Below are 15,120 nucleotides of genomic sequence, written 5' to 3' on the forward strand. Positions count from 1 at the left end.
GGTGGCTGATGTTGCAAACGCTAACAGTAGCATCTTTTTCTATCATTGGCATTGCACGGACGATCTCCGCTTCCTTAAATTATTAATATTATTATGTAATAATATAATTATGTAATAATCAATAGAAATTCTGAAATTCTTTGTCATTGGGCTAATGCCCACAATATATTAAAATATTCCATACTTGTCCACATGATAAACATGCGCTATGATGCAAAGTTTACTGAATTCATAAAGCTTTTGAGAATTTTATTTAGTCCAAATAGTTTAAGAGTTTACAAATTTCTGATTGTCTTCAGATTTGTAAGAATGTCTTTGTTCTTCTCCACATTTATTTCAGTGCATTCCTTGTTAAGGCACACGATGAGCCAACGACACTTAATTAATTAAAATTTCTAGAATTAGACTGAAGAGGAATACTGCATAATGTAAAATCCGTCATTCCATTATTCAAGAAAATTAATCAAACATTTCCTCAAATATAGAATGATATTGAAGAATCATCATTATCATGAGGTTGACACGATTTGAAAATATTGTCTCAATGTCTCATTCATATTTCAATTACGTTATATTAACATGAACCTCCTGTATATAGAAACAAAAAGAGGCTCAGTTAGGCTCAGAAGACAGCACTCATCACCATGGCTTACATAATTTCTTCTTATCATTTATTTATCTTGATAAAGCAATTGCCTATTTGGATGTTCACCTAAAATACAGAATGCATCAAGAAACATCAAATAAGAATGATTTTTAAAAGTGATAATGCTTACTGCGACAAAATTATTTTGGCCGATATTCTTTCGGATGATCTTTTAGAAAAAGACATAGAAGAAAATGGTTGATTTGCTCACAAGCTTTGTCTACGTTTGTCAAAGCAAGATTATCAAAAAAGCAATGTGAAATCATCAAATTGAGTGAAAAAAATTATTTATTATGTTGTTTTGTAAAAAGCTAAAAAAGATTGCTATCCTTTTCAATCGTACATAGCAATTTTAACTTGTGCTGAGATCAAACTTCAATATTTATTAAATCAACTAATCGTTTTTTGTTAAATTTAGAAGAGGTATTAAATAATGATAGAAAATGAAGAAAATAAATTAAAATTAAACAATAATGGAATTGTCATGAATCGAAACTAACACAATTTAAACAAAATTTGATAACAGTTTGATTGCAGTTCTTCAGATTGCAATATATTTCAAAGTTCTTTAGTATGTTTACAATTAATTCTTTTTTTTTTAATATTCAATAAATAAAATGTTATTTGACAAATTATTGTAAAAAATCTATTGACATCATAAAGAAGAAGAAATAAATTACATACAAAGTCAAATAAATGAATTAAATAATAACAAAAATTGAAGGAAATTTGTTTACTATTTTCAATTATAAATGGAAAAATATGCAACAAATAATATTACAATTATGAAATTTTATATAATTCAATAACTTATCAAAAATAGGAGATGTTAATCTTTAAATTTGTTAAAATTTGGTTTATCTATTTTACATACAAAAATAAGATTTCTTGAAATTTTATTATATATTTCTTATTCAAATTACGTAAAAAATGACAAATAAAATTTCAGAAAATATGTTTAAACGAAGAAAAAAAGTTATTTGGAAAAGTAATTGAAAATTTTTTTTAAATCACGAATTAACAAATACAACAATAGAAATTAAAATCAAATTAATATTCACATTTAAAATTATTTTAGAAACAATTTCAAATGGATATAAAATTGCAAATATACGCAAAAATTTTCAGCTTATGCCATAGATACAACATGAAATTATATATTCAATATATATTCATAGTATCCACCAGCAACATTACGTACAAAAATATTCAAAACAGGCTTGTAATATGAATATTATCAATAGATTTTCATTTACTCTCAAGCATAAGAGCGATTCCTCTACTCTCAAGCATAAGACCAATTCCAAAGAGGAAAAAATTATTTTTGAAAGAAACATTAGAATTAATTCTTCCTTTTAAATCTATAGATGAAAATGAAGAAGAAGAAATATTGTCAGAAGAATGTTGAGAAGCATTTTACTGAGAATTAAAAATAATTTTTTAACTTTTTTAATTTTTTTTTTAATTAAATTATTATTTATACATTTTTTGTTAAAATAAAATGTCTAAATTCAATATAATTCATAAAAAAAAACAATTTTTTATTTTCAAAGCGTTCAATAATCCACTGCATGTGTATGGTCATATTCATTTTATTGGCTGATTTGATTATTCATAATGTTATCATCTTCAACTGATATCATAAAACCAGTATATATTTGAAAATACAAATTCCCTTTCAAATAATTGTATTTTTATCTAAAATCATTCTTTTTTAATGGAATTTGACTTATTATAAAGATAAATAATTCGATTTGTATAAAAATTTTAATTTTTATTTAATTTTTTTTATTTAATTTAATTTCTACAGTACTTACATTTATTTTATGAATTTTTAATATATTTTATCTAGATTATGAGAATTTGAAGAATATGCGAATTTTATTATAACTTTGTCTGACATTTTGAATAATCTACTATGCCTGAGAAAACTGGTTAGCGACAACCAACTATGGTTTAGATAATCAGTCATAAAGAAAAAAGAAAAGAGGAGGGCGAAAATATCTAGAATTCAAAAAGAAATATAAATAGAAAAAGAAAGAGGAAAAAATTAGGGTATCCTTTCAGGACAGTAATGGTAAACTGCACTAAGGGAAAAATTTTATATATGAAAGTATATTATAACTAAAAGTCAAATAAAATTGGACGACATTGGCACTGCAAACTAATCTATAAAGAGAGTTTGATTCTTGAGATTTCAAACTAGAGGGAATTGCGCTTATTACTAATTACTGATTAATGATTAATGATGGAATTAAGTGAACTAATAATAATTTATTTTAAAAATATTATAATATATCTAGATAGTTTTTATTAATGATAATTTATCTTTTTATTTTTTATGTACCTTTTTTAATTTCTTTGCTCTTGTTGGAGATGCTATTATTTCATGCATCAATTTAGAAACATTCAATCCATTTGATTTGCCTAAATTTCTATGGCAAAATTCTTAATTCTGCAATTTCTATTTTTTTTTCTATTGTTTTCCATATTCACTTCATAGTTTTCATTAAAAAGTTCTTTTTAATCCTCCTTTATTTATTGTATTTGACTATTTATTTAAACCAACTCTGATTTTGATTTAAGAATAAATCACAGTATCTCTTTGCTGATTATTCTTAAACCGATATCTGAAATTTTTTAATTTTTGATTTTTAAATTATTTTTTTCCTTCAGTGAATATTCTTCAGAATTTAATAATGTGGCCTTCAAAAAATCAAATTTAATATTGTTACATACTTTTATGATTTCATACAACTATGTCATCGTTATAATTTTGATACCTATTTTATAAATAAATTTCGTATTATAAAAATTATTAAAACATTACAGCTAAATCATTAGCATATTTAGACAAAATAGACAAAAATTTACATGTGATTTAAAAATGAATGTACTTCATTAAGAATAAATATTGATATGAGGATATAACAAACAGAATGTAAACAGAAATTTGGTAAAGAGATAGATTTTGATTCACAAATCAATGATTCTTGATTGATTTTTAATAATAAAAACATTTCATATTATTTTTATAAAATACAAATATTTCTGTAATAAATAATTTCTAGAATAAATAGTTATAATTTTACTAAATGAAATTTATTATTATATTGTAAAAAAATAACATAATTTTAAATTATATTCAGAGTAATATTGGAAAAATACTATTATATATTATATATTATATATATATAATATATATAATAAGAGATATATAATACATATCATATCTATAATTTATATATAATACAAGTAAAAATTATGTATATCTTCTACATTTGTTAATTACTTTAATAAAAATTATATATGTATCTTATAAAATATTTTTTAAATTATTAACTTTTTATTATATTATACATTCTATTAATAAATATAAAATAAATATAAAATTTCATATTATTTGCTTTTATTGAAAAATATTTGATTTATAATAATATTAATAATAATCATTTAAAAATAGAATATAGTGATATATGAATAATAACTTTTTAATTATATATATTTTATATATCATTTTTTAAAAATTTTAATAATAAAAATTAATAATTATATTTCCTAATATTTTCTTAAACGATATTTTGATCATTCTAAATTATTAACTATATAATATTTTATTAAATACTAAAATTGAATTTTACTAGAAAAATATTCAGATATTTGATATAAAGATAATATAATAATATTCTTAAAAATCAATCTGTAGTTAAAAATATAGAAATTTTTCATTATTTGTTATTCATAAAATAATTGTATTATTCACAATTACTAAAAGAATCAATAACATAAAGAAAAATATAAAGAAAACTTATGATGTCCATTCATTTTAAAGATGAAATTATTTATTATAAGTATAATTTCAAAAAATGAATATTTATGTTTCATAAAAAATAAGAATAATTATAATAATAATTATATAATATAATAATTATAAAAAATATTTAATTTGATAAATTATTGAATTATTTTTTTCAATAATATATATATATATATATNACCTTTTATTTTATGATTAGTTAGATGATACTGTATTATTTATTTTTTATAGTTATTTCGATGTTTATTATTATTGCAATTATTATTATTATATAACGTTATTTTGTTATAAAGAATTAAATTAGACAAAAAATAAAATTAAAACCAAAGAACACGTGTAAATTCTATAATTATTATTCTGTCATATGTAAAAGAAGAAAAGAGACAACACAAAAATAGACTTTTTCTATTACTTATTAACTTGTAATAGTACATAACCTTTCCTGTAATGTGATGACTTTTGATCACATACACATATATGTGTTTATTTTTATGAATGTATTAAATTTTTCAAAATCAGATTCGTTGCAAATGTCAACCTGCCAACTCTACAATCGTATAAATCATTTAAATCATCATTATTTCCCTATATATATTGTAAATATTTCGAAATATTTTTCTTGTAAGTAAATTATTTGAAATCACTAACAATAATTTTATCGATATTTTATTAATATTTATTATTTTTTATATTGATGCGATTATTTTACACTAAGATCTATAAATTTAATAATATGAAATTTTTCTCATTTATTATTTTATAAAAAATAATACAGAAAATATTAAAATATTATTAAATCATTATACATAATGGTATTATTTATTTCTATTTCTATTTTATTTCTTATATAAAATAAATTTGAATTATTTTATTAATTAATAGAATATTAATAGAATATTAATAGAATATATATATATTCTATAATATATATTCTATATATATTCACTGTATTATTACACTATATATATTATACTATATATATACTATATATTATATATATTATATATACATTGTTAAATATAAATAAAGTTCTTAAATGTGTATATATAATCTAAATGTTTGCACAATTGTTTAATAGTTAATTTTAATATTATTTATGTTTACTAATCTAAAATGTTATTGTCTTTTACAAAGTTGAAGAGAATCTATATACTTTTTTGTTTTTAAAAAAAGTCAGTTCTGTACTTTCATAAATAGCTAATTAATCAATTTTGAATTTAACAATAACAATATAATACTTATTATACAATAATAGATAATAAAAAAATTTATGATTAAAGTTAAATATTTGCATTCATAATTGAAGTTATTTCTTATTATTTTTTCTTATAAGTTATCCTATAGATCATTTTATGATATAATTTGATCTAGGAATTTCACTGTTAATTTATTTTTTATTGTAAAAAATTCTATTTATTATTACTTGGTATTTATAAAAAGTTCACTATTAAACAATCTTTTTAGATTTAAGAAAACAAATATTATGATAATATATCATGAAGAATATTTATACTAATAAATTTATTATGTTGATTTATAATGATATTTATTCATTTAAAAATATTTTTATTCATATAAAATTTTTCATATAAATCTTTTTTTAATTATTAATATATTTAATATATTTTTTTCTAAAGATATACAAAAAATAAATATAATAAATATTTTTAAATAATTTTTTAAATTTATATTTAGTAATAATATATTAATAAATAAGTATTTTATTAATACTTTTTTATTTTCTGTAACAAGAAAATAGTAGATACAATTTAGTAGAATATTTCTGTCAATAATAGCTTTTACTTTTATAATATTATGAATTTGATTATTGAAAAGTAAGTTTTTGTTTTCATTTTTTATATATTAAAGCCTTATAAATAGATTACTAGTTTCAATTATTCTATTTTTTATTATTTTTCTGTCATATATTTTCATATATTTCATTTTTTTTTGATTATTCTTTTTCTTGGCTTCAATTAGAAACTTTAATATATTATCTTGAATATATCTTGAATATATATAATAATCTTAATATAATATAATATATAATATATAATATATAATATATATAATAATCTTGAATATATCTGCATTTTAATTATTTCATTTTGTTCTACATTTCAAGTGATTTCTTTTACATTTTTTTCTAAAGAAAATACAGATCATTTCCTTCAAGACTTCATAATCCATTAATTTTAATCGTTATCATCAATTCATTAACATAATCCATTATCTTTAATTCTGCATAATCTTAAATTTGTTACAGATTTTTTTTTTTATTAATTTTTGACACAATTTTACTAAATAAAATAGTTTAGATAGAAATTACATTTTTCTTGTATAAATATTATATTTTATTATTATTAATAAAAACACTTTTTTGAAATTTGAAATTATTTCAAATCTTATCTTGAATTTCTTAAATTTTTCATATTTTCTTTCTATATTTGTCAAATCTTGTTTTTTATTCATTATTTTTTTTCTAAATTTATATTATGTATTATAATATTTTATTTCATTTTCCATATTTATCAAATCTTTTTCTGAATATAAATATCCAATGTGCAATATGTTGGTTTTTGTAAATGAAAAATATGGATTAATGATTAAAAAATTTGTATCTATTTTATTAATTTAAGATACTTTATTGCATTTTCGTAAATATCAATATGAAAATGCAATATAAATAATGCAATATAAAATGCAATAATATAATATAAACCATATTATATAGAATATAGAAAATATTATAGAATTTTATTATAGAATTTTATATTATAGAATTTTATTAAATTATAGAATAATACATTAGAATAATATTAAAAAAATTTATTATTATTATTATTATAATTCCATAAAAGAAAATTTTTCAAATATGGAAATACCTCATTATAAATTTACATTTAAGAATATTGTTATACTTAAAAGAAACATGACGTCAATAAAATATTTTGTTATTATACTGAATTTCAATCATTGCTTAAACAGTTTAAGCTTTATAGTGTTAGGTTAAAGAATCGTTAAAGTATTATTAGAAACAGTTAAAAATAATCCTAGAAAAGATCGTTCAAAAAATAAATAAATAAAAAAATTTAACGATTAATTTAAAAAAAGTTCAAAAATATTATAATATTGAACTGAAAAATTTACAATCGCATATTAATAACTAATAAAATAATAATTTTTTAAAAAACAAAAGATTATTGTACATAAAAAACTGGTAAAATAAAAGAATTTGCAAAATATTTGTAAATATTTGAATTTTGGAAACAAATCATTTTTACAAATGAAAATAAATTTGATATCCTTTGATTCCAATGGATCATTTAAGATAATGCAAAAATCATGAAAGGATTCGAAATATTCGTAATTTCTTTAAATTTTATCATTATTTTTTTTAATTTGTTTGTGCAAAATTTTTGAAATATATTCGAAATTCATTTTACAAATTTATATTATTCAATGAATCAAAATTGTAGAATTTTATTTTGTTCAATAATAAGATTCAAAAAACTTATCATCGACATTTAGTGTAACATTTTCAATAATAGAATGGTGTACATGATTCTTCAAGAATCGGAAAATCCAAAAGATCTAATCGAAATGAATTTCAAATGACCTAAGAACAACAAAATAATTATTATATAATTGTGTCATTGTATATATTACTGGAGATAAATATAGATATACATATAGATAAATTTTAAAATTTTTGGCAAATGTTTTAAATTCTAGAAATTCATGATTCAATCAATTAATTAATTCAATGTTTTAATTATTCAATGTTATATTAGTATTGTCAGATAACAACGATTTATATTATAAAATATATAATTTTATGTCAATTGATCTTAATGAATCTTAATGACGAATTATCAATTTGTATGATCACTTATGAAAGAATGTTTTAAAGATAAAAAAATATCAATTGATCATTATACGCGATGATTAAATTATATTTATAGATAGAACTAACATTATCGAATCAAGAGACATGAGAATATAGCGAAAGAGAAGGGAGTCGATTAGTAATGACTTAATGACTTGTTATCGGTATGAAATTGTTAGAAATTTAGAATAGAATTGCTAGACATCAAGCTAGTATTCTAGAAAGAAAATTATTCTCTGGAATAATATAATACTAATGCTTATGAATAAAAAACGATCTCTTCTTATGAGAAATTTCTTTTAGTAGTACTGAATATAACTCTTACATAAATAAAATGATGTCATGCTTAACAAATTCAGATCATTTATATCATCATTTATACTTAAGAAAATTAAGATAGTATACGATTTCTAATAACTGATTTAATCATACAATTTTAATCCATAGATTATTAAAATTTTTCAAATTTGAATATTATTACATAATTTACTTTCTTAACATCCTTATTTTAAACTTCTTAAAAATTTTACAAATAATATGTCACAATGATTTTTTTTGCATGATGATTTAAATTTGTTTTATATCATCGATTCATCCAGCTTAAAATTTATATAATTTAATTTATAAATTTATAAATCTTGAATCATAATGAATCTTAAACGAAACAAACTTTCTACTGATGTTCTTAAATACTGTATTATTTATTTTTCACAATTATAACAACTTAAAATCTTGAAGTTTAAAAAATGAGAATTTGACTACCACATTTTCTTTTAATCTATCATTCTTTAATATTGCTAATGAATCTTGAACTTCATTATTAATTTCATTAATAAAAATGTTTTAACAATATGAATATTTCATTTTGTTTTTTAGTTCACTCCCTTTTTTCTTGTATTATAATTGTATAACATTTATAAATTAGAGAACGTTTTATAAAAATAAATTACGCTTTATTAACTGAGAAATTCATATAATAGCCAAACGACAGCTTTCAATTTCTGTTATTATAAATGTATTGTATTATAAATCAGGAAAAATTCTCAAAAACAGTAATTAATTTTTCCATGCTAGCAGTTTTCCATGCCATCACTATGCCTTGGTTTCTTTCTTTCATTGGCTTCATTCTTTCATTGTCTTGTCCTCTAGAAAATTATAGAATTCATATAGAATATGCAATCTTCAGCAACGAATTTTGACAACAGCCATTTTGAAATTGATATTTCAAACGATTCGAGATAACAAGAAATGTATGAACTCAATAAAATTCTAAAAGCAAGTACTTTTAGAACATGAAACTCAAATTTAAAAAAAATAAGATCAATATATCTAATTCTTGTACAAATATAAACTTCTCGGTTATATTGCACATCGAAGAATAAGAGCGTTATAGTGTATGACAGATTACACTAGTATTTGTTATAATCGTATAAAATACATTGTACTCTCATCAGGTATATATGGAAACAAATTATTGGGTTTCATAAAAATAAATTTCGCTTAATGTACAATTTGTAAATTCAGGAAAGATTAAAATAAATTCTAATAAACGTTAAAATGTCTTTATGAAAAAGATTTCATTAATATTTTCAACTGACTACAATCACGAACAGTTTCGACAGATACTTTTTAATAACTTGTGTGTTTCAGCAGATTGGAAAGGATTTGCGCACAATTCTGCCTATTAACAAATTGATCATATGACATATTAACTGGCTTTGAATACTTCTTCGGGTTATAAAGAGAACAATCATAAAAAATTCTGAGAAATATTTCGAAAGACAAAACAAGGGAAAATGGAAAAACTTCAATGGCAGCTTCTATGAAATTTAGAAAAAAAAATATCTTTAAAAAAAAAAATCTGGATTTACCAAGAGAAATACATAATACTTTTTGTTCGTTAATTAAACGTACAGAAATACGAAATACAATCTTTCATAGTAAAAACAAAGGAACCATTTTATGCAAAGAAAATTTTCTAAGTGAAAAAAAAATTTTATAGAATAAAATGTCTATAAAGCTTAAATAAAACATGAAAAAGCGTGAATAGGAATGTTTCGTTCACTTTTGTCAATCAATGAATACCATAAATATAATAGTTGCAATAAAAAGATAGAAGCGGTTTGTTATAATAGAGTATAGAAATGTGTCGTTCACTTTTGTCAGTTAATGAATATAATCGATAAAATTGCTCTAAGATCGAAGAACAGAGCAAACTTTCAATTACAGCCGAATATCAAAACAACAGTTGTTGAAGAAGGTTTGTTATAATATAGCATATAGGAATGACTCGTTCCTTTTTGTCAATAAATATCATAAGTACAGTTGCAATAAAAAGTCAAAAACGGTTTGTTATAACAGCGTATAGGAATGTTTTCTTCATTTTTGTCAGTCAATAAATACCATCGATAAAATTGTTCTAAAATTGAAGAACACAAACTTCCAACTACAGGCAAATATCTTAGTGAAAAAACAATTAAAGGAAGTTTATTATAAGAGTGTATAGGAATATGTTGTCCATTTTTGTCAGTCAATGAATATCATAAATAAAGTTGCAATAAAAAGGTGAATGCGATTTATTAAAATAATGAATAGAAATGTCTCGTTCCTTTTGTCAATCAATAAATACCAAAAAATATACTTGCGATAAAAAGTCAGAGGCGGTTTGTTATAACAGTCTATAGGAATGTTTCGTTCACTTCTGTCAGTCAATCAATATAAGAAATAAAGCTGCAATAAAAAGTCAGAGGCGGTTTGTTATAATGACGTATAGGAATGTTTCGTTCACTTTTGTCAGTCAATCAATATCATAAATACAATTGCGATAAAAGGTCAGAGGCGATTTGTAATAATAGTCTATAGGAATGTGTCGTTCATTTTTGTCAGTCAATTAATTTCATAAATAACGCTGCAATAAAAAGTCAGAGGCGGTTTGTTATAATGGTGTATAGGAATGTTTCGTTCACTTTTGTCACTCAATGAATATCATCAATACAATAGCGATAAAAAATCAGAGGCAGTTTGTAATAATAGTCTATAGGAATGTTTCGTTCACTTCTGTCAGTCAATCAATAACATAAATATAGTATGATAAAAAGTCAAAGGCGGTTTGTTAAAATAGCGTATTGGAATGTTTCATTCACTTTTGTCAGTCAATAAATATCATAAATACAGTTGTGATAATAGGTCAGAGGCAGTTTGTAATAGTAGTCTATAGGAATGTCTCCTATATTTTTGTCAGTCAATAAGTATCATACATACGACAGAAAGGTAGAACCAGTTTGTTAAAATACCATATAGGAATGTTTCGTTCACTTCTGTCAGTCAATGAATATCATAAGAAAAGCTGCAATAAAAAGTCAGAGGCGGTTTGTTATAATGGCGTATAGGAATGTTTCGTTCTCTATTGTCAGTCAATTAATGTCATAAATACAGCTGCAGTAAAAAATCAGAGGCGGTTTGCTATAATAGCATATAGGAATGTTTCGTTCACTTCTGTCAGTCAATCAATATCATAAATAAAGCTGCAATAAAAAGATTGATGCGATTTATTAAAATAATATATAGGAATGTCTCATTCACTTTTTGTCAGTCAATAAATATTAAAAATACAATTTCGATAAATAGTCAGAGGCGGTTTGTTATAATAGCGTCTAGGAATGATTCGTTCACTTCTGTCAGTCAATCAATATCATAAATAAAATTACAACATAAAGTTAGTGGCGCTTTGTTATAATAACGTATAGAAATGTTTCGTTTACTTTTGTCAGTCAATGCATATCATAAATAAAAAAAAAAGTTACAACACTAAAAAGTCAGTGGCGATTTGTTATAATAGCGTACAGGAATGTTTCGTGCACTTTTGTCAGTAAATTAATGTCATCAATACAGTTGCGATAAAAAATCAGATGCGGTTTGTAATAATAGTCTAGAGGAATGTTTCGTTCACTTCTGTCAGTCAATCAATATCATAAATAAAGCTGCAATAAAAAGTCAGAGGCGGTTTGTTATAATGGCGTATAGGAATGTTTCATTCACTTTTGTCAGTCAATCAATATCATAAATAAAGCTGCAATAAAGAGGCTGATGCGATTTATTAAAATAATGTATAAAAGTGTCTCATTAACTTTTGTCAGTCAATAAATATTATAAATACAATTGCGATAAATAGTCAGAGACGGTTTGTTGTAATAGTATATAGGAATGTCACGTTCACTTTTGTCAGTGAATGAATATCACAAATAAAGCTGCAATAAAAAATCAGAGGCGGTTTGTTACAATAGGGTATAAGAATGTGTCGTTCATTTTTGTAGGTCAATGAATATCACAAATAAAGCTGCAGTAAAAAGGCTGATGCGATTTATTAATATAATGTTTTAGGGATGTCTCGTTCATTTTTGTCAATCAATGAATATCACAAATAAAGCTGCAGTAAAAAGTCAAAGGCGGTTTGCTATAATAGCATATAGGAATGTTTCCTTCACTTTTGTCAGTCAATTAATTTCATAAATAAAGCTGCAATAAAAAGTCAGAGGCGGTTTACTATTATGGCGTATAGGAATGATTCGTTCACTTCTGTCAGTCAATCAATATCATAAACAGTTGCGATAAAAGATAAGAGGCGGTTTGTAATAATAGTCTATAGGAATGTTTCGTTCACTTCTGTCAGTCAATCAATATCATAAATAAAGCTGCAATAAAAAGTCAAAGGCGGTTTGTTAAAATAGCGTATTGGAATGTTTCATTCACTTTTGTCAGTCAATGAATATCATCAATACAGTTGCGATAAAAAATCAGAGGCGGATTGTAATAATAGTCTATAGGAATGTTTCGTTCACTTCTGTTAGTCAATCAATATCATAAATAACGCTGCAATAAAAAATCAGAGGCGGTTTGTTATAATGGCGTACAGGAATGTTTCGTTCACTTTTGTCAGTTAATTAATTTCATAAATAAAGCTGCAATAAAAAGTCAGAGGCGGATTACTATTATGGCGTATAGGAATGATTCGTTCACTTCTGTCAGTCAATCAATATCATAAATAAAGCTGCAATAAAAAGTCAGAGGCAGTTTATTATAATGGCGTATAGGAATGTTTCCTTCACTTTTGTCAGTCAATGAATATCATAACGAAAGCTGCAATAAAAAGTCAGAGGCGGTTTGTTATAATGTTTCGTTCACTTTTGTCAGTCAATGAATATTATCAATACAGTTGCGATAAAAAATCAGAGGCGGTTTGTAATAATAGTCTAGAGGAATGTTTCGTTCACTTTTGTTAGTTAATTAATTTCATAAATAAAGCTGTAATAAAAAGTCAGAGGCGGATTACTAATATGGCGTATAGGAATGATTCGTTCACTTTTGTCAGTCAATCAATATCATAAATAAAGCTGCAATAAAAAGTCAGAGGCAGTTTATTATAATGGCGTATAGGAATGTTTCCTTCACTTTTGTCAGTCAATGAATATCATAAGGAAAGCTGCAATAAAAAGTCAGAGGCGGTTTGTTATAATGGCGTATAGGAATGTTTCGTTCACTTTTGTCAGTCAATGAATATCATCAATACAGTTGCGATAAAAAATCAGAGGCGGTTTGTAATAATAGTCTAGAGGAATGTTTCGTTCACTTCTGTTAGTCAATCAATATCATAAATAACGCTGCAATAAAAAATCAGAGGCGGTTTGTTATAATAAGTTATAGGAATGTGTCGTTCATTTTTGTCAGGCAATGAATATCACAAATAAAGCTGCAGTAAAAAGGGAGATGCGATTTATTAATATAATGTTTTAGGGATGTCTCATTCACATTTGTCAGTCAATAAATACCATAAATACATTTTGAATAAAATGTCAGAGGCAGTATGTAATAATAGTCTACATAAGTGTTTCGTTCACTTTTGTCAGTCAATCAGTATCATAAATAAAGCTGCAACAAAAAGGCTGAAGTGATTTATTAAAATAATGTATCGGAATGTCGCATTCACTTTTGTCAATCAATAAATATTATAAATAGAGTTTCGATAAATAGTCAGAGGCGGTTTGTTATAAAAGCGTTTATGAATGATTCGTTCACTTTTGTCAGTCAATACATATCATAAATAAAGTTGCAACAAAAAGTCAGTGATTGTTTGTTATAATAATATACAGAAATGATTCGTTCACTTTTTTTCAGTCAATCAATATTATAAATATAATTGCGATAAATAGTCAGAGGCTGTTCGATATAATGGTATATAGGAATGTCTCGTTCACTTTTGTCAGTCAATGAATATCACAAAAAAAGTCGCAATGAAAAGGCTGATACGATTTATTAAAATAATGTATAGGAATGCCTCATTCACTTTTGTCAGTCAATAAATATCATAAATACATTTTGGATAAAAAGTCAGAGGTAGTTTGTAATAATAGTCTACAGGAATGTTTCCTTGACTTTTGTTAGTCATTTAATATCATAAATAAAACTGCATTAAGAAGTCAGAGGCGGTTTGTTATAATAGGGTATAGAAATGCCTCCTACATTTTTGGCAGTTAATGATTATCATCGATTAAGAGTTTCGATGTAAGATGGAGGAATAAGGCAGAGGTCCAACTACAAGATAATAACTCAGCGAAACGATAAATGTTGGAGACACTTGAGTATAATAGTCTATATCAGTGTCTCATTTCATTTTTGTCATTCAATGAATATCGTCGATAAGGAGTTTGGATCTAGGATCGAGGAACAGGAGGATTTCCAACTACAAGTGAATAACTCAGCGAAACGATAGGT

General features: G+C 23.3%; 1 protein-coding gene across 3 annotated transcripts in view; it reads right to left on the reverse strand.

The window, feature by feature from the left end:
* Positions 1-4,701, reverse strand: part of LOC122717634 (farnesyl pyrophosphate synthase-like) — a 36,267-nt gene extending 31,566 nt beyond the window's left edge. For 2 of the 3 annotated variants that reach the window (XM_043941880.1, XM_043941878.1), the window contains exons 1-2: positions 4,645-4,701; positions 2,994-3,276 (exon numbers count right to left, since the gene is read on the reverse strand). In XM_043941880.1, coding sequence (XP_043797815.1) covers positions 2,994-3,041 — 48 coding nt within the window. In that variant the 5' untranslated portion in view covers positions 3,042-3,276; positions 4,645-4,701. Of the gene's footprint in view, positions 1-2,993; positions 3,277-3,385; positions 3,426-4,644 lie in introns of those variants that run through there. The other variant, XM_043941879.1, reaches the window with a different exon arrangement.
* Between the last annotated feature and the right edge of the window lie 10,419 nt (positions 4,702-15,120).

The sequence above is a fragment of the Apis laboriosa genome, unplaced genomic scaffold (genome assembly GCF_014066325.1).
Source record: "Apis laboriosa isolate Shangri-la unplaced genomic scaffold, ASM1406632v1 scaffold53_cov140, whole genome shotgun sequence".
NCBI lineage: Eukaryota > Metazoa > Arthropoda > Insecta > Hymenoptera > Apidae > Apis > Apis laboriosa.